The sequence below is a fragment of the Protopterus annectens genome, chromosome 9.part0, assembly GCF_019279795.1.
Source record: "Protopterus annectens isolate FY-2018-M chromosome 9.part0, PAN1.0, whole genome shotgun sequence".
In the NCBI taxonomy this organism is placed as follows: domain Eukaryota; kingdom Metazoa; phylum Chordata; order Ceratodontiformes; family Protopteridae; genus Protopterus; species Protopterus annectens.
In genome coordinates this window covers 20,196,626-20,218,064 of record NC_056743.1, presented here as the reverse complement: position 1 = coordinate 20,218,064, position 21,439 = coordinate 20,196,626, and the positions used below count along the sequence as shown (strand labels likewise).

The 21,439-nt window shown below is 43.8% G+C and overlaps 1 protein-coding gene across 1 annotated transcript in view; it reads left to right on the top strand.

Moving 5' to 3' along the window:
* The window catches only part of CKAP5 (cytoskeleton associated protein 5), a 4,315,141-nt gene that overhangs the window by 867,721 nt on the left and 3,425,981 nt on the right, over window positions 1-21,439 (top strand). Inside the window, exon 6 of the mRNA XM_044084803.1 lies at window positions 261-393. Coding sequence (XP_043940738.1) covers window positions 261-393 — 133 coding nt within the window. The remainder of the gene's footprint in view (window positions 1-260; window positions 394-21,439) is intronic.

The window sequence follows — 21,439 nt, the reverse complement described above, 5'->3', positions numbered from 1 at the left end:
TCTTAGGAATGCACATGGTTTTTGCTGGTGTTGAGGTAGAACCTGCTTACCTATTTTTTGTACTTCAGTGTGTATTACCACTCCTGCAGTGTGTAGTAGCTGTATGATATCATATTTTTATTTTTTGGGACTGGTTATGGATTCCTATTTTAAGTGCACTTCTGTAATTGCAACATGAATTTCATTATTTTGCCTTTTCTATATTGTTTAAAAGCACAAAACTCCTAAAGTGTGACATGAATGTACATTTTTTAATGTAGTTCAAGGAGCTGGAAGAAGAGTGGGTCAAACTACCAACAAGTGCTGCTAAACAGACTCGCTTTCTGCGATCACAGCAAGACTTGAAGGCAAAGTTTGAGGAGCAGCAGGCTACAGGAGGTGACGGAGGTGAAGGTAGGCACAATTCAGTAGTGCTGTCTTGTAGTTTAGTACGTTGATAAGAGTGTATTCTTTTTGAGTATTGGAATGCTTATTCATTCTTGGCATTTGCCTGGGCTGCTGTCAGTTGGATTTGAAGTGTGCAATTTTCTTGACAGGCCAATTCTTATTTTTTGTAATAGAATTTTCAGCCACAACTCCTGATGTCTGAACGTTTTTTTTACAAAATGGAACACAGCTGCTTCATAGTTACACTAGTGTCATTTAGGTTTTCTCAGTTATAAATACTTGCTCACTGTGAGGCGTTACATGATTATATAACTTTAAGATTGAATTGTTTCAGAGGTTATGCAAAATTATACAGACACGACTAAAATGATAAACAGAAATGTAAAGAATAACACTGGTTAAGTTTTTGAGACAGCATCTGCAAGCCTCTGAAAAGTGAGACTGAATGGGCTAAAGTTCATATTGTTAGTTTCCTTTCCCCCTTGATCTACATCTCTGAGCTGGCATATGTTTGTGGGGTTTGCCTCCCTTGGTGGGGGGGTACAGGGAGGCATGGCCCTCTGCAGAAATAACTTTAAAGGGAAATTGAGGGGCGTTTGACAGCTGTTATGTCAGCTTACTTGTAGTGAAGACTTTGAGTTCCAATTAGGGTATCATAGCCCTCATTTGATATTTCTTGCCCCCCCCCCCCCCCCCAGCAAGTGTAGCATTTCCTGTGTAACATTATACACATGTGGCAACTAGTGTGAGATGACTCCACTTGTGGAACAGTGTGGGAGTTTTATGTTTATGCTGTGTAATTTTTAAAAAGTGTTCTGTCTGTAGATCAGCTAGGAGGGTTATAGTCAAGGGGTTTTAGTAGAGCAGTGTTGGGAGGGATGAATTTAAGACTGTGTTTGTAGTAGTAGTGCATTTCTAATCCGGTTGGATGGAGCTTAAGACTATTTAAATATTTTCAACAGTGATGCTTCAGTCTTGTAAACTCACAAGCCCTACTGCTTAGTGTATTGAGATAAGGTAGTGGGGAGAGGATTGCTGCATAGTGTTTGTGGGTGCAGGAATGCATGTCTTTAACATGTTCTACCAGTTTGACCTAGTGCTATGGGGATGGTTCCAGTTATGAGGTGCAGTTTTAATACGTCTGCCACTTTCATTCTTCCACAGCTGATGGGTTCTGGATCTGACTTTGCCATTTCTTCCAGATCCTCTGATCCAACTCTTGATCTGCTCCCTTTACCTATAGTGCCCAGCAGCCTAGCAAACCTCCAATCTTGTTTGGTGCCATACCACTACAGATGTGAATCCACTCTTGAGTAATTGGGTATTTTTTTTCCTATAAAAGTGAGTTTTCTCCTTTTTAATTTTCAGTAAGGCTATACCTTGAGTTTCTTCCTGTTATTCAATAAGTTTGGATTTTTGTCTTAGTTTTTTTTTCCCTTCTACTGAACATTTGGTATTTTCTGGAGTACTGTTGGCACCTCTGCTTTCATTCCTTCCTGTAATTGTAGCATAATTTTTGATGATTTCTAAGATATTTTATTTAAAATCTGTTTCCAAGAGGACTCCTTGAAGGTAATGGTGAATAGAGCTGTTGCTGGTAACTAGCTGGTTTTTGCAGGGTGGTTCACTGGGTGCCTCCCTAAGGGAGAGGTTGATGAATCGAAGGATAGAATTCATAGATAGGCATTTTTGAAAATGTAATGGGCTGAGTAGAGGGAGATAATTGGTAGTGTGTACTAGAGCCCGGGAATAGATATTGTCAGGTATAACTTGTCTAACTTACTTTGTGGCTTGAGGTTAAAGCATTTTCCATAGGAGTTTCAAAAGTCTTGACTCGAGGTTGGTGTGCGTGTTGAATGATAGATATGGATCTAGAGGTAGTATATGTATTTGTCTACTACAAGTAATGGTACTTTCCTTCCTTGGAGGTGACTGTGGTTAATGGGGAGAGTTGCTAGTTTTTTGGTGTGCCAAAAGGTATGGTGGCTGTTACCGGTGCATTTACAAAAAGTTGATTTGTAAGCCATTTGCAGAGACCTGAGAAGTCCTCTATCAGGTCTCTCTCTACAGCAGTATAAATATGTAGGCTGTACTATGTGTAGTGATATATTTAACATTTGTTTACCGGGAAAGTCTGACTAGGACAGAGCCCATTCTCAGCAGAGGCCCAGGGAGAAATGCTCCAGATGTGTGTCTTTGGAATGTGATGGTTGTAATGCATGTAGTAGTAGTGTCAATAAATAAGGTGAAATGTTATGTGGCCCCTTACAGAGCCATGAGGGATTGTTGTAGAAAATGTGTGCCAGTGTGCTGATTTCCATTTTGTGCTATGAATATCCCTTTTGGGTGTGTTAAAGCCACTGGATAGTGTTGCCACTAAATCCAGTGTTGGTAAGCTTGTGTAAATGTTGAGTGGTCTTTCAGAGGCCTTGCAGAGGTCTGTAAACATAGCTCCCATCAAGTAGCAGTTTTCTATTCAATGTTTTGTCTAACTGTGGCAATTGAGGTATTGTGTTCAGCTTTGACAATTGACCATGAATTAGTAGTCTGTATTTTTTTTTGTTTTAAAGATGTTCTTTTAATCAAGTATTCAGACGTCTTGGTGATGGAGCAAAGATAAATCCCAAAGAAAGGAGGCTGTTGTAATTTTTGGAATTCAGTGAACAGAGGGGGATTCCTACCTGGAGTAATGGATAAAATAAAGTTGTGTGCTGCAAGTCTGGGTAATTGGCACATATGTGCAAGAAAGTAAACTGGTTGAGGTGCATCTGATTTTAAGCTTGATGGTTTTCTGGCTGACTCAGCTGTGATCTATGAGGTAGAAAGGAGTGGTCCATGGTGCAAGGCTGGTGAAGATTGTGCGACTTACTCTCTAGTATTAGCCTGAGTTAATATTGAGGTAGGGTATTATGTAAATCTTGGCAGTATTTGGGAGGCTTGATGAGTAGAGGGCTTGACTGGAGTAGGCAAGACTGTTCCTGTGGTATTTGCCATACTGTCTGTGTTCTTAGAAATGTTGTTTGAAATACATTGCATCTTGAAATATCTTAAAGAATCGCTTAGGTTGGACTGCCAAATGTTAGTTTTGTGCAAATGCAGGGAGATGTGGCTTTTTTAACTTCTAGTTTGCAGTTGTACCTTCTAAGATCATAGGAATTTACTAGGCTATTGACCCTGAGGCCCTTATAAGCCTAGCCAAAAGGTGACAAGTCGGCACCTGATGCCATTGTCCAGCAGAGAGACAGGTGGAATCCCAGGGGTGTATTTTCTGTTTCCCTTCCAGTTATCCTAGTTGCACTTAAAACGGGATAATGAGGTACTCTGCTTGATGAGCAGAAGGGAGTCTGTTCCACGGATGGGAGATTCCCTGGGTCACAAATCTGTCCTAGTAAAAGGGAATGGTAGTCCTGTACTTGCGCAGTTTTCTGTTTTACCTGGTCATATCCTTATCCTTTGAGTTTTTTATAGGGGAGATTAAAGGTACAAAACACCCCTGTGCTAATGATCTGAAGGGTGTATTGGCCACTCATTTGGTGAGTAGAAAATGTGTAGGGTATTTAGTGTCTTCCGCTTGACTACACTGATTTGCTCTTCTGTCAGCAGTTGTATCAGTATCTTTGGCTTTTATTATAGAAGAAATTATAATTAAAATATCTCTTGCACACACCTTTGAATTTTAGCAAGTCATTTTCTCTAGTATGGTGGTTACTTCCGGGGAATGCAGGGAGCCTGCTGAGTGTTGCAATGTAAGGATGCCATGAAGACTGGCCATCCACCATTATTAGGTGCAGAATTTACTTGCATACTTTAACTTCCTAGATTCCTTTGGCTTTAAGCGTATGGGTTCTTCCATGTTGATACTTTCACACATGTATCAGGGTCCATTTTAAAAATGTGAAGGGGCCAGCTTTGATCATATTAATCACTGACACAATAGCCCAAGCATGTATGGGTTATATCCTGCCCAGATTAAAGTCGGACAGTATCCAAAGCTTCAGGCCACCTTCCATGTATTGCACATTAGGCAGCTTGAGCTGCCTAGAAGACAGGTTTAGGTGCAAAGCCCTTCGGAGATTTTCTACTATTGAACAAAGTACTCTACTCTTCTGCAGGCTTTTTGAGGATATACTGTTGCTTGTGCTGTTCATTGCTGGGTAGACAAGTTCCCGTGGGGTGGGTGGGGGTGGGGGGGCTTTCTCTATTAAATATTTGATGTCTTTCGTGTTTCACTGTTGCAGTCATTACATTTGGGTTATCTGCTTGTAGGTAGCCCTCAGCTGGCCTGATTATCAAAGTCTTGGGTCCTGCGTCTGTTGCTGTCTCTTCTTCCATGATGTCAGGTAGTCAGGGGTATAAAGCACGCAGCCAATGCCATTAAATCAGACTTTCTTGCCGTGTAGTGCCTGAAGCAGTTCACAAGTGCCAGTTGGCAGACTCCTGAAATTTTCGTTTGAGATTCAGAACCAAAGCCTTCAGAAAATCTAAGTACCCCATTGGGCATCCTTTTTCTTGCTCTAAACAGATGTCAGTAAAAGTTAACAATTGTATTGTGGAAAGCAAATACCTCAAAGATTTTCATTCGTACTGCATTCCTTGCTTAGGCCCAGACCACGACATCCCTCGCTGTCGGTTTTGTGCCTTATTCAGTCCTCAAACTATTAATCACTGGTTCATTTTTGCATCAGACTATTTTGGTACTCTGTTTAATTATCCAGAAATGGCTTCGGTAAGCCATCCGACTACCAACATTTTGAAAAAACATAAAGATAGAGAGACCACATAGGTCCAAAGTTGCCGACGCTTCCGTTAAGCTAGTCGCCAGTTTGCCGGTACTCAGGCGCTTTCGCAGCCCCTGATACCTGCTACTTCATATTCGCACGCCTCTACTGAGACCCATTCGGAGTCCGGTATGCCGTGAGATGCTTCTTTGACTATGGAACCTGCGGATGTCTCTACCTTGGATGGGTCCAGAGCTGCTGTGCAGGCTCCGGCTTCTGAGGGTGTATTCAGGCCTACTGACTTCCATATCAAATCGACTCCATCTTCTTCTTCAAGGCCTAAAACTCTATCCACGCCTAGAAAACAAACGTCCAAACCTCATGGTCAGGCCCATATGCCTAAAAAACAAATGATGGCTGAAGACCTTATTACTCTAATTAGGGGAAGCCAGCCTTCTCCCTCTGACACCTAGAACTGATTTTCCTTATGATTCTTCTGATCAGGATTCTGAAATGTACGTTTCTTCTGATGACCAGGATTTGCCCTTATCTACCTATGAGGATTCTGATGCAGAGGACTCCATACCCTCTGCTTCCCCTCCAGAAGATTTTTCTTTTGGTGACATTTTGCACACTTTTAGGGAGCATTTCCGCTGGGAAAGCCAGGATTACTCTGACTCCAAAAAGAGGCTCAGGGAATTCTTACAACTACCTCAACACAGGCCTTTAGCTATCCCTCCTGTACTGGACATTGTTGATGCCTTCTTGGAATTTAGCCTGAACCCATACACTTTACCTCTGGCTCCCAGGAAACCTGACAGGTTTTATAATACCTGACTCTCTCAAGTTCCTCTCTAAGAATCCTACTGCAGACCCAGAGACCATTTCACAGGGACCCAAAGGCATTAAGGCTATTACTGCCAAAAGCCCTACCCCACCTCTGATAGATTCCAGGGCCCTGGACAGATGGCGTAAGAAGGTATAGACTTCTGCTACTTTGGCCATTAGGGCCTTAAACTGCCAGTTTCATATGTTAGTGTCATTAGCATATTATTGGATTACTTAAACAGAAGTTGATTCCTGACTGTGCTGAAATAAAGAATTACAGGATTTAATGCATTCTGCTGAACAAGTTGGTAAACATACTTTGCAATGTGGTTTTGACTCCTTAGAGGCATCTTGCAGGGCTGCTGTCACTGGGTCTGTTCTTAGAAGGCGTGCTTGGCTTAAGGAGCAAACATTGCCAGATCCAGTTAAAGCTAAATTACTGGATGCTCCCTTAAACCAAGACCACCTGTTTGGCAACAAAGCAGTAGTAGTACTTAAAAAGATGGTGGAAAAAGCTAAATCTGTGCAAATTGTTGAAGATTTCTTGCAAGTACAGCCTCCCAGATTTAGTAAGCATTGGCTTTCTAAGAATTGGTCCTTTCCTGTCTCTTCCAGGCCTTCTCAGTCCAAACCTAGGAACAGCAGACCACCTAGGCTACAGTCTCAAGGTATTCACAGGCCTAAGCAGTGGGGGACTCCTACTTCCAAAGCTGGAAGTAGTAAGACACCCCCTGTAGTAAACTGACACAATGACTTAACCTTAAACATTCCAAGCCCTGCTCATCTGACTGCTCTTTTATGGGGAAAGATTGACCTTCATGCAAAAAAACTGGGAACTCATTACCCAAGACAAATGGGTTTTAAATATAGTTTCCCAAGGATACAGATTCAACTTCCACACCTTGCCAACCCCAAACGGTTGGCCAGACCTACCCCCAGATCAGTGGGCAGAGGCTCAACAGCAGGTTCTCTCTCTTCTAAGTATAAGGGCTATTCAACCTGTCCCAGCAGAGGAATGGGGACAATGTTTTTACTCAAGACATTTCCTGGTACCCAGAAAAGACCACTCCTGGCATCCTATCTTGGACCGGTCTATCCTAAACACCTTTTTGGTAATCCCAAAATTCAAAATGCTAACTCTTCATCAGCTGCTTCCCATGCTAGGCAAAAATGCCTGGTTGGCAACATTGGACTTAAAGGAAGCTTACCTGCACATCCCAGTGAGTGAATCTTGCACGTTTCAGAGCAGGCTACATGCACCATCAATTCTCTGCACTGCCCTTTGGCTTATCTACTGCACCCAGTGTATTCACAAAGTGCCTAGCTACAGTCATTGCATTCTGCAGGCTAAGAAAAATATTCAGATATACCCATACCTGGGTGATTGTCTAATCCAGGCAGAAAGCCAGGACATACTATTAAATCTGGCATTTGTAAAGAAACTGTTGACGTCACTGGGGTACACCATAAACTAAAATAAATCCCACCTAGTATCCTGCTTACAAATTGTATTCGTGGGAGCAAGCTTGACCACAACTTCCCAGATGGCCTACCTCGTGCCAGAGAAACAAGTTCATTTGACAGCCTTCTTCAAACTACTGGCCACAAAGACACAGCTATCTGCAAGGAAAATACTGCAAGCCCTGGGGTTTCATGGCCTCTTGCATCCTACTAATTCCATATGCAAGACTGCATATGAGGAAACTACAATAGTATGTAAAAAGCCTATGGTGTCAACATTCTCAGGATCTGGAATCAATGATTCCTGTCATTCCTTGTATAAAGATGGAGTTCCTTTGGTGGGCAGAGGCCTGATACCACAACAAGGGACTGCCATTAACTCTACCCCCTGCCGCCCAAACCCTAACAAAAGACACATCAGACTATGAATGTGGGGCTCACTTGGTAGGGCAGTGGATTCAGGGCAAATGGAACCAGAGTCAAATGCACCTGCATATCACTCAAAAAGAAATGTTAGCTGTACAGAATTCTCTGACAGCCTTCAAGGACCACAATCTTCCAGGACAGTTATTGGTAACAGCAGATAACACCTCTTTATGTGGTACATAAACAAGCAGGGGGGGAACCCTCTCATACCTTCTCTGCAGACTAGCCATGTCTCTGTGGAACACACGGCCTTGAGCTACCAAGTGCACTTACGAGCTCATTTCCTGCCAGGCAAACTAAATTCCCTGGCAGACCTGAGCAGAATTCTCATGGACCCACATGAGTGGAAACTGGAACTAAAGATATTCAACATTTTGAGAAACAAATGGGTGAGCCCAGAGATAGACCTGTTTGCCTCCCCTCAGAACTACCAATTGGACATATTCTGCACAAGGACTCCCCACAGACAAGCTTGGAAAGTGGATGCCCTGTTCACCTGGGAAAGCTTCTCAGTTTATGCCTTTTCCCCTCTCTCTCCTCTCGAAAGTTCTGCTAAAGATCAAACAGGACAAACCAAGGACAATACTCATTGCACCAGACTGGCCACACCAACACTTGTACCCCCTCTTGCGCAGTATGTCACTGCTGGAACCATGGCACCTGCCTTAGACCCCTTCCCTGCTGTCCCAGCAGGAGGGCTAGATTCTGCACCCCCAGCTTCAAACCCTGAACCTTGCAACCTGGCTAATTACTTAAGCTCTCCAATACCATCTCTCAATAAGCAGTGCTGGATGTCATTCTGTAGGCAAGGAGGCCTTGTACTAGAAAATCCTATTTTGAAAAGTGGAAAAGACACTGTTCCTGGAGCCAGACTCAGGGGATGGCCACAACAGTGCCCAGCTTTACTGCATATTCTTCAATACTGAAGAGATGCTTCACAAGGGCCTTTCCTTCTTTTCTATTAAAATTCATGCCTCCGCCATTTCAGCACATTATAATACTGAGCAGCCACCCCTCTTCTCTCACCCCCTGCTGAAACCATTCCTCAGAGGGGCCAAAAATTTAAGACCACCCAGGAGAGGCCCTACTCTAACCTGGGACCTTAACTTTGTATTGGAAAAGCTCACTCTACCTCCTTTTGAGCCAGCTGTAACTGCAGAGTTGAAATTCCTTTCTTGGAAAACAGCCTTCCTTATAGCCATCACTTCAGCAAGAAGAGTGTCTGAATTACAGGTCCTCCTGGCAGAGGAGCCCTTCATCATCTTCCATGCAGACAGGGTGTCCCTCAGGACCAGTCCTTCCTGTATGCGCAAGGTGGTATCCAGTGTGGCCCTTAATCAGTCCATTCATTTGCTAACTTTCTTTTCTAATCCACAGAACAAAGGAGAATGAGTACTGCACTCTTTGGACGTGCACAGACAACTTAGATTTTATTTGGACAGGACTAAGCCTCTCAGGAAAACTGAACAGCTGCTAGTGGCCTTTGCTGCAGGGGCAGAGGGGAAGGCCATTTCAAAGCAAACCATTTCTAAGTGGATAGGCCATTGCATTCATTTCTGCTATAAGCACCATGGAAAACCTACCCTGCAAGGGATAAGATCACATTCCACCAGGGCTGCTTTGACTTAAACAGCCTTTCTCAGAGGTGTTCCTACCAGGGACATCCTAGAAGCTGCTACATGGAGTTGTGTACATACCTTCACCAAGCATTACCACTTGCTACTTTTTTTTCTAAATCCAGAACTGGTTTTGCCACTGCAGTCTTGTAGGGCCTAATAGCTGGTCCTAATGCTCTCTAATTGCCTCCTCCCTTCCTTAGCTTTGGGAATCTACCCAAATGTAATGACTGCAACAGTGTAAGATCTACATTTATGGGAAGTGTACACAACTGTACTTTTACTTTCCTCATTGGGAATTTTTTATTTATTTATTTTTTTTTACATAGGAGCTTGTTTTAAGGGACTGTCATGAGATGTAATGGTGTTTTTAAATGGGAATGCACTTTTTTCCTATCTGTTTATAAGTTGTTGGAAACATTGCAAACTTTTTTCCTAGGGGCATGTTAGTTTTTGGGGTTGGCATAGTGTATTGGAGTTCTTTTTGCTGTATGCTTGCAGAGAAAAAGTGGCACTTTTTTAGAAACTTTGAATTTTATTGGCTTGAGTTGCTTGTTTTCCTTGGGAGAGGCACTATTATCACCTTGACAGTGGAACAGAGACTACCTGTTCGATGGCTGTTTCCTCTTCCAGCTACAGAGACAAAGTAAAGCAAACAGCCTTTGCTACCACAGCCTAGCAGTTTGCCTCCGCCATAGGTAGGTGATTCTGCTGCAGCCAACGCTGGTGTCTCAGACCATCTTTTACCCCAGATTCCCACTGGTTTAGCACCTTACAGCAGCTATGGTGCAGGTGTTAGCCACAGCCTCTACAGCTGTTGGGGTCCCCTCAGTGGACAAGGGAGAGCCAGTTTTTCAGTCCTAGGAGAATCTTGTGCCCATCCTTGTGGAAGCTGCTGCTGCCATTAACAACCCTGTTAACAAGAAACCAAAAACTAAGCATATCTGTACGGGACTAGTTTATTAGATGTAATTCAGGTTATCTATCCTTTTTAAGGTGGTTTCTGGTAAAAGGAAAAACGGATTCCTCCTGTCCTGGAGAGATTCACGGTCCTGAATTTGGACAGGAAAAGGAAGGGACAGATTGTAGGGTTTTTTGTCTCAGATTATTGATTTAGATTCTAAGGAGAGAGTTATCAGATCCTGTGTGAGGGGATTCTTTGAGGCTATCTCCAGAATGTACTAGTGTTTCAGTGGGAGAAAAGGTTTTGCAGTCCCTCAGAAAATACTATGAGCTGTTAATGGAATGTACAGACCAGGAGGGATGTCAGAAGGTTCTGTAAGCATTGGGGGATTGGCTTGTCACTGTCTGCCGCTTCTCTGATAGGCTGCTACCACTAAAAAGCATATGGCATAAGGATCCTCAGTCTTACAAATCTTTATACCCTTGTACCAAACCTGACCCAGCAGCTATAGCTTTAGGTAATCAACTGCTGCTTAGTAATTAATTCCAATACTTCCCTTTCTGACAAGGATGCTCAATATCTGAGCTGTTTGGCTGGCTGCTATGTACCTACAATCAACTATTACAAGCTGAGTTGAGTACAAACTTGCAGTGTTAAAGATAGTACTGCATTTTATTTTTCTGTTTCATTGAATGTTGTGGTCTCCGTCTCTCTGCACTTAGTTTCCCGCCCTCTCTCCCTGTTCTTGTTGTGGTATTATTCTTGGTGGCTTTGGAATTGCCTGCCCGTCCTGTACATTTGTGTTGGAACACTCCTTCTGGGTCCATCTCATTTGCTCACTCAACTGACTACAGTGAGATCACGTTTTGATTTCAGACACTCCTACCAGTCCCATCTGTTCAGCTTTATCCCAGTCGAGAGTCATTTGCTCATTCTACCTGATACAGAGAGAAGGCCAACCCACTTGGGTCCTTAACCTTCAATTATCTTCTGTTTCTCCTTTCTCCCTTTCCACTTAAAAAAAAAAAAAAAAAAAAAAAAAAAACCTTTGCTAGAATCTTTGTGTTTTGACTGAGTGTGCTTCTCAGCTAGTAAGTATATTTTTGGCACTTTAACTGTTCAGAGTTGAATAAAACAATAATTGAGTTCAGTTCAGAATACAGTTTGAATAAATTGCATTTATTTAAACTGTATTTGCTTTAATATTGCTGCACACTCGTGTGCTAGCTTGCACTGGACTTGAATTGTTTTTAGTGCTGTTTTAGCTGCTTTTCTGTCAAAAAAAAAAAAAAAAGTTCTGTGCTTGTTTGCTGCCTTTCCTGTAACTAGTCTAGTCAGATACAGATTTGCTGTATCCAGGACTGTTTGTAAGCTTCTGAGTGGTGCCAACGTCTGCTCTTGAATTTTTCCCTTGGATCTACTAGTTCACTCCTCTCTTGCACTTCGTTTATTTCTAGCACTTCTCCAGACTTTTTGTAGCAGTTATTGTAGCACACAAGTGCTACCAGCACTAAACGTTCTACCAGGAAACGGCTCCAGTACTTTATTCATGCCCACCCCTCCAGACATGTCTAAATGTCAGTTCCCTGTGCTTTCTCTTATTAACCTGGTGAACATGGGCATCCTGAGGCAATGTAACAACTGTCTCATGTACAGCAACAACCCTCTCCTCTTAAATCCCAACGCTCAGACTTGAGAGATGCACTTGTATATCCAAATTGGAAGCCACACACACTGTAGCCTAGACCAGAATAGCTGGTCAAGAGGAGAAGGTCAACACTTGCAACACACCGCATGGAACACGCAGCCTTCCAGAACACACCAGCACTGCCTTCACATAAAAACACAAACCACACAACCACCTTCCCGGAGGCTCTCAAAAAATCTACCCAAATAGCAGCGACCTACAATGCAGAAAAGCACTCGACCACCAGAACACAACACTAATCACAAGACACACAGCTCTCCTAAGCAGTGTGCCACTCACCAAAGCCCCTAAGGCAGAACAGCAGCATAACCCACACACTAGTCATAGATGACTAGATAGTGAGGCACACTGATGATCCACTCACTAGGTTGAATAAGGAAAACTAACAGCTGTCTTGCCAGGTGCCAGGATCCGCCACATAATGCACACACTCAGGTGACTCAAGAACAGGTACAAATGAGTCTCATTGTACATGTGGGTGTGAATGACCTGAGACTTACCTCCCTGGACTACATGAAAAGACATGGAGGAGCTCTCAGATAATGTAGCCCAAGTGGGTATGTCCCTAACCCTGAGCAGCATCCTGTCATCACCCCGAATGGTACTACAGTACAAGCAGAAAATGATTGATTTAAACAGTTGGCTAAGTTTCTTGTGTCATTCTGTGGGGATCCACTATGTCTGCCTGGGATGACATGATTGACAGAGCTCACTGCTTTGCCAGAGATGGCCTGAATCTGTCACCCCTGGGCTTCCGGATACTGGCCATGGCTCTTACCACCCCTATAGTGCCTTTTTTAGGCATCGTTCCAAAGACCAAATTACCACAGTAACAGCTACAGACAAATGCAGTGTTAGGGTCATGCTGCTGAATGCTAGAAGTCTAAATCTTAAAATGCACTCACTCAAAGCACTCCTTAAAATGGAGAACATTGACATTTGTGCTGTAACAGAGACCTGGTTCAAGGCTGCAGAAATGACCCCTGCCAGGCTTTAACTCTTTCCATACCTTTCGGCCCCAGAACTTGGACTGAAGCTCTAAAGGCGGTGATGTTTCAATATTCTTAGTTTGTGCACACCTCCAGACTGGTAGCCCAGTATAATGCTTCAGAGATACTTTAGGCGCAGCTAACATTGCGTACAACAGCGATTCAGGTCGTAGCCTGCTGTAGGCCCCCAGCCATGTCCCAAGACTCGCACTCCACGTTCCTGAGCACCCTGGAGAATATTAAGGTCCAACCTAACACACTCGTACTGGGTGACTTCAAATACCCCTCCATGAACTGGGAAAACTACTCTTGTACCAGTGCACTTGCCCAACGTTTCCTGGAATTCATTAATTCCAATGCCCTGGACCAGGTTGTTCTTACCCCCACTATAGGTAGCCACATCCTTGACCTGGTCATTACTAACATAGCAAAGATAACCACCACAAAAAACTTTTCCATTGCTAAATTTGGGCTCTTAAAAACAGAGGTGGCTAACTTCATGGCACCCATGCAAATGGAGAATAGTTGCATGACCGCTAAATCATACACCAGTGCATTGTACGAACACGTACACAAATGCATGGATCTCTCCATACCCAACAGAACCAAGATGCTCTCAAAAAAAAACCCAATCTGGAGGTCCCCTGCTAGAAACAAAAACTCTACGACAGGAGGAGGAAACTGATGCGGAATAAGGGGAAGTCCCAAGACTGGAAAAACTCCCTTAGCCTCAACAAAAAGTTAGAGATCCCTCATCAAATCCTCTAGACTAGCTATGAAACAGAATTGCAGCAGATAGTAAAGACAACCACAAGGACTTAGTTATGTAAATAATCTCCACAGCAATACCCATATTTACTCTGAGCTACTGCACAATGGTACCTTCTGTACTGAGCCAGCAGTTGTTGCCAATATACTGGCCGACAGATTCAGCGCCAACTTTACCCTACAGTCCTCCCTCTCTGCAAAGGAGGAGCAATTACAGACCTGGGAACTATTTTCCCATTAGCCTGACGAGCCTGATATGCGAAGTTGGGGAACACACAGTCATGGATCTAATAAACAAGGATATAGGGAACCTCTAGACTCTGGATTCCATGCAGGTTGGTTTTGTGAAGGGTAGATCTTACCTGCTCAACGTAGTCTACTGTTCAACCTGGTCAACTTCTCTGAGTCAGTCACCAGAGCTGTGGATGAAGCCAAGGTAGTTCATACAGCCTACCTCGATCTGGCCAAGGCCTTTGATAACATTCCCCACTCAGGAATTATAAAAAAGCTCAGTAAGCTAGGCATCAACCCCTGTATCACTAGGTGGGTTGCAAACTGGCTCACAGAACCCACAGTGTGAAAGTAGCTCACAACAAGTCAGATTAACGACCAGTTGCGGTTGGAGTCCCGCAGTGTTCTGTCCTGGGTCCTGTCCTGTTTGGTATCCATTTTGAAGTCCAGGCCAACACGAAGGGACTCTGGCTGACAAAGTTTGCAGATGATTGCAAGTTGGGAGCTATTAACTCATTCACTCTGGAGCTGAGGAAGTTTGCACTGCAACTTCCAATGGGTGGAGCCTGAGCCTGTTGACGGAATCAAATTGTCCTTACATTTCAAATAAAAGTTCATATCTCTGGAACTATATGGATTATTAAAGAAGTATAAAAGGGAAACTCTTCAGCGCAAATTACTTATTTTTTATAGTGGTAATATTCGTTAGGTTCTCTGTCTTAAACAGAATTTTGTAAGTCACAGCAAACACTAACTATTGCATTTGTAATATTTTGTAAACAACTTAAAATATCTCTGCTGCCTCTCAAGTTGCACACATACGGTCAGCATTTTTTCACCTAGCTGAGAGCTTTCATATGAGGTTAACGAGTTTTGTTTGTTACTTGTTGAGATATTTAGAAAAATGTGAAAATTACATCTATATGAATTAATATCATAAAAACAGTTAATATCTATTTACCTGCACTAGATATAGGTTAAACATGAATACAGTTGAGTTTATCATTGTGTTAGCTTTAAGATGAAATATTTTAAAACCTTGTACATAGCATGGTTTTGAAATTATTGATACAAATATGAACAAGCAATATTTGATGCCTAGAGGCGTCGGTGGGACTTAACTGCAGATGCACTTGGAGGTGTCAGTTGAATGTAATGAGTTAACTCCACAAGTGTTGACATCCTACAGAGAGGCCTCACTGAAACCGACTGGTGTCAGAACCATGGCCTTAATCTCATTGCCAAAAAATTTCATCATCCACTTTGGGAAAAACCCGGTTCCCATGACTTACCACATTGATGATAGTCCACTGACCACAGAAGGCGTTACAAGAGATCTGGGAACACAGGTTGACAACAACCTCTTTCGACCACCACATTGACACTGTGGTCAGAAAGTCCTGTGTGGCACATCTCATTTCTAAGAGTATTGCTTCCAGGAAGAAAGAGGTAATTGTTTCCCTCTACTCTTCCCTCATTAGGCCAGTCCTCTAGTACAGTGCCCCATTTGTCATGTACCTCACTAGACATGTGCAACAACTGGAGAGGCCGCAAATGTACCTCACAAAGAGGATCATAGGCTTTAAACACTTGCCCTATATAGACAGACTCAAAAAAATCCAAGTATTGTTGGTCTTGCATCGTCTACTTAGAGGTGATCTCTGCTTGATTTAAAAGCCATGTCTGACCCAGCTGTGTTAGAAATGCTACCAATCCCTCCACACCCCACGTTCCAGAGACCTCCGTCTCACCACCACAATCAACAGAACATGCTAGAGGGACAGGTTCATAACCCAGAGACTGCCTATGCTATGGAATAGTCTTCCCATACATGTCAAACAGAGCACTCACTGGCCCTTTTCATGAGAAATCTTGAGTGGATGGGAAATAGAAAATTCACCCCGTGGATCACTCCAGTGGCTGTACTTGACAAAGGCACTGGGAACTAAGGTCTGGTGTCATGCCAGGGTAATCCTATGGGCTAGGCTTGTAAAGGCTCCAGAGCCATTAGCCTAGTACATACCTATGAATCTATATAACTGCTAAGTATGGAAAGTGTGTGCTTCTGTAGTTTTGATTTTCAGACTTTTGAATTGTTGTGTTCATATTTGAAAATTCTAATTGTGTAATTATGAGGAATGTTCTGTCAGTACTTGTGAAGAAACTCTGTTTGGTTTCTTCATTCTTCAACTTCACAGGTCGTTTATCATTGTTTAAAGTGTGTATATGAATCTTGTGACTATTTTCAGGGCTGTAGCTATTGGTACTGTATTGAGGAGGTTGGCCTTGCTACATTCTCACAACTTCCCAGAAGATGCAAGAGTTTTTAAAATCAACTTTGAATAGTTATTTTTTGGACCCTGTGCTGCAGAGGTTATCAAAGAATGAGGGATATGCTAATTTAGGGAATCTTAGATTTTTCAGACCTCCTTTTCCAAATTTTCCAAGGGATTCTTTTCTCACTCATCCCATTTTGGCAAGAAAAATAAACCTTTTCAGCAAAATTCTGTTTAGTAAATGTGTTTATGAAGCAATTGCAAGGGGCTCAAAAGAAGAGAGGAACCCCTCAATACAAAGGACAGGCACAGGTTTGTGATTAGGGCACCATGCCCCACCCCAGAACTCTTGATAGTTTACAGAAACTGAGTATCCATGTCTTGGTCAACAGTTTCAGATAAATTTTCTGTTGATCCATTAAGGTTACGGATGGCAGTGGGCAGATGTTCCTCATATTAGTGGAGTATTTCCTCATCCTTTAGACCAGACTCCTGTCAACCCCTTAGAGTAATAGAGCCAGTTCCTCCTCCTCCCCAGCTTGTGAAGTGTTTTTCAAGTGTGTTTTAGGTGCCAAAGGGTGCCTGCAGACCAGATGTTTTTCCTGTTTCACTGTTGCAGCCATCACACTTGGGTTATCATGCCAGGGGTAGTCCTCAGTCGGCCCGAATACCAGAGCTTAGTGTTTGTCAGTTGCTGTCGCTTAAGGACTGACGTCAGTTCGTCAGTGGTATAAAAACAGGCAGCTGACGCCATTACATCAGTCTTTCTTGCCAAGGAGCCCAACGCAGAAGCATTTCGCACGAGTGCCAGTCAGCTGCTACCTGAGTTTTCGTTTCCGAAATTGAATCATCTTGAGGTCTTCTAAAGCTAAGTACCCCGTTGGGGATCCTTTTTTTCTTGCTCTAACCGATGTCAGAAAAAGTTAACAATTGTCTCGCCTGTGGAAAGCAAATACCACACTGAGATTTCCATTCTTACTGCGTCACCTGTTTAGGCCCAGACCACGACTTACCTTGATATGCTGGTTTTGTGCTTTGTTCAACAACCGAAATATTCATAGTCAGACCCTTATTGCAGGTAAATACTTTCGTTCTCTATCTCCGCATTCCGAAATGGCTTCGGCAAGCCATCCGACTACTGATCTTCCGGAAAAAAGGTAAGGATAAAGATGGACCGCACAGGTCCAAAACTGCCGACGACTCTTTCGTTAAGCTAACCGCCAGTTTGCCGGTACTCGGTGAGGTGCTTTTGCAGCCCCTGATGCCTACTAAGATGGATTCGCAGGATGCTACTGAGACCCGTTCAGAGTCCAGTATGCCGGGAGACACTTCTTTGACTACAGATCTTGTGGATGTCTCTACCTTGGATGGGTCCGTAGCCACTGTGCAGGCACTGGCTTCTGAGGAAGTTCTTCGCACTACCAATATTCAACACAAACCGACTTCATTCGCATTGTAAGTTCTTTCTAAAACTACGGCGTTTCTAAGGCCAAGAGTACGAGCTAGGCCTAAAAAAAGACAACCAAAACAAGCACCTGCTTCCTTGACACAATCACAGATGCTTAAAATGGCAGAAGACCTGATGATGCTGATTAGGGGAAGCCAGCCTTCCCCTGCTAAAAGACTTGTCCCCAACAGCTTTATCTGACCAATAGTCTGATTCTGAGGTTTCTGATTATGAAGACATGCCCTTATCTGCCAATGAGGATTAAGATGCAGAAGAATCCATTCCTTCTGCCTCCCCTCCAGAGGATTTTTCTTTTGGTGAAACCTTACATACTTTGAGAGAGCATTTCCATTGGGAATGCCAGGATTATTCTCAGTCCAAAAAGAGACTCTAGGAATTTTTAGGTTTACCACAGCGTAGACCCTTAGCTATGCCTCCTTTTCTGGATGTTGTGGATGATGTCTTTTTGGAGTCCAGTCTAACTCCTGATACTTTACCCCCTGCTCCCAGGAAAGAGAGTCCCTGACTCTCACACATTTATTTTCAAAAATCCTACTGCTGACCCAGAGGTCATCTCAAGGACCTAAAGGAATAAAAGCAACTACAGCTAAGAATCTCACCCCCCTCGGACAGAGATTCCCGAGCTTTAGACATATTGGGTAAAAAAGTATAGACCTCTGCAACTCTTGCCATTAGAGCATTAAATTATCAGTTCCACATGCTGAAATATCAGCAACATACTATGGAACTTGTTAAGCAAAAATTATTTATCTTCCCTGACTGTGCAGAAAATAAAGAATTACAGGAGCTTATGCACTCTGCAAGCCAAATCAGCAAGCATATACCCTGCAGTGTGGGTTTGACACCCTGGAAGCATCTTGCAGGGCAACAGTCACAGGTTCTGTAGTTAGAAGGCATGCCTGGCTTAAGGAGCAGACCTTGCCAGACCATGTCAAATCAAAATTATTGGAAGCACCTCTTAACAAGGACAATCTGTCTCCAAAAGCAGAAAAGGTTTTAAAAAATATGGAAGAAAAAGCTAAGTCTATGCAGGCAGGCAAAGATATTTTGCAAGTGCCGCCTCCAAGATTCAGTAGGCATTGCCCCCGAAAACATTGGTCCTTTCCAGCCCTCTCAAGACCACCTCAAACTAGATCTAGGGGAAACAGACCCCCCCAGACTACAGTCTCAGGGTATGCAGAGATCTAAGCAATGAAGTACCTCCACTTCTAAATCAGGGAGTGCTAAGCCACTGTGGAAAGAATTCACAATGACTTCTCAACTTCTCTCTTCACCTGTGCCCAATTGCTCGTGCCCCTAGGAGGAAAACTTGCCCACCATGTAAAAAAAGGGACCTCCATCACTGATCGATGGGTCCTCAACATAGTATCTCAGGGGTACATATTTTATTTCCACCCGCTGCCAACCCCAAAAGTGTTCCCAGACCTTCCTACAAACCAGTGGGCAGAGGCACAAAACCAAGTTCAGTCCCTGCTCCCCATAAGGGCAAGTCAGCCTGTTCCTACAGAACAGGCCAAGGTTTTTATTCCAGACTTTTCCTGCTACCCATAAAAGAAGGCACTTGGCACCCAATCTTAGATCTATCCATTCTAAACACCTTCCTGGTGGTACCAAAGTTCAAAATGCTCACCCTACAACAGCTTCTCCCTTTGTTGTCCAAAGATGCCTGGTTAGCCACTCTAGATCTAAAGGAGGCCTACCTGCACAACCCAGCCAGGGACTCTTGCAGGACCTGTGCATCATCAGTTCTCTGTGCTTCTCTTTGGCTTATCCACTGCTCCGAGAGTTTTCACAAAATACCTGGCTCCAGCCATTGCCTATTGCAGATGGAGAAATATTTAAATTTACCCCTACTTGGACAATTTCCTGATTCAGGCAGACAGTTGGGAAAAGCTGTTGCAGCACCTGACATTTGTAAAGGACCTTCTAATCTCCTTGGGGTACACTGTCAATAAAAAGAAATCCAAACTTGTCCCCAGTCAAGAAATTGTATTCCTGGGAGCAAGCTTGGACACCGCATCCAAGATGGCGTTCCTTACTCGAGAAAAACAAACCTGACAGGCTACTTTTCTCAAATGGCCACCAGAACCCAGTTATCTGCAAGGAAATTTCTGCAAGCTCTAGGGTTCGTGGACTCCTGCATTCTAATTCCATATGCCAGACTGCATATGAGGAAAATTCAGTGGTACTTAGTCTTTAGTGCCAACATTCTCAGGACCTGGAAAATGTTATACCTGTGATACTTTGTCTATGGAAAGAGTTCCTCTGCTGGGCAGTAGCATGCAACCACAAGGGGCTTCCCTTTACACAACCACACACCACCCAGACCCTAGCCACAGGTGGATCAGACTATGCCTGGGGAGCACATCTGGATGGCAGGTGCATTCAGGGCAACTGGAGGCAAATCAAATTCATCTGCACTTCAGCCAAAAGGAGATGCTAGCTCTTCAGCACGCTCTGACAGTTTTCAGATCCTTACTTTATCCAGGTCCCCATTAATCAAAACTGACCACCATAGTGATGTGTGGTACATCAACAAGCAGGGGGAACCCACTCTTACCCACTTTGCAGGCTAGCCATGATCCTCTGGAACACTGCCTCAGCCATGCATATTCACCTGCAAGCTCAATTCCTGCCAGGCGAACAAAACCCTCTGGCAGACAACTTAAGTAGAAATCTCCTAGACCCACCCGAGTGGCAATTCTACCACAACATCTTCAACCTTGTGACCCAGGAATTGGGGTACCCCGAATGTAGACCTATTTGCCTCCCCCTACAACCACCAGCCCAGCAAATTCTGCACTTGGAAAGTGGATGCCCTATCCTTCCCGTGGTCATAACTCTCAATCTATGCATTTCCCCATCTACCTTCTCTTAGAAGAATATTACTGAAGATAAGGGAGGAAAGAAGGGCAATCCTGATTGCCCCAGACTGGCCATGTCGGCACTTGTACCCACTACTCTGCAGTCTGTCACCGTTGCCTCCATGGCATCTCCCACAAATCCCAACTCTCCTGACTCAGCAGGAGGGACAGTTCCTGCATCCGCAATTGCAGACCCTGAACCTTGCAGCTTGGCTTATTCCTTGACTTCTTCTCCAGTGGCCAGCCTAAGCAAGCAGGTGCTGGATGTTATAAGTGAAGCCAGACAACCCAGTACTAGAAAATCCTATGCTGACAAGTGGAAAAGGTATTCCTGGATCCAGACTAACTTGAGTGGACCCAGCACAGCCTAGCAGACCTACTCCACAGGGGCCTGTCCTCTTCCATCAAGATTCAAGCCTCTGCCATCTCTGCTCACTACAGCACTGAGCCACCTGTCTTCTCGCACCTTCTCATCAAGCAGCTCCTGAGAGGGGCTAAACTTAAGCCACCAAGAAGAGCTCCTACCCCTGGTTGGGACATTAACTTTGTGTTGGAAAAGTTCACTCTACCCCCCTTTGAGCCTGCAGCGTCAGCAGAGTTAGTTCCTCTCTTGGAAAATAGCCTTGCTTCTGGCCATCACTTCAGTCAGAAGAATGTCTGAGCTACAAAGCATTTAAGGCTGTGGAACCCTTCATTATTTTTCATGCTGATGTGGTCTCAGTGAGGACTAACCCAACTTTCATGCCTAAAGTGGTGTCCAGTGCGGCTCTCAACCAATCTGTCCATTATCCCACC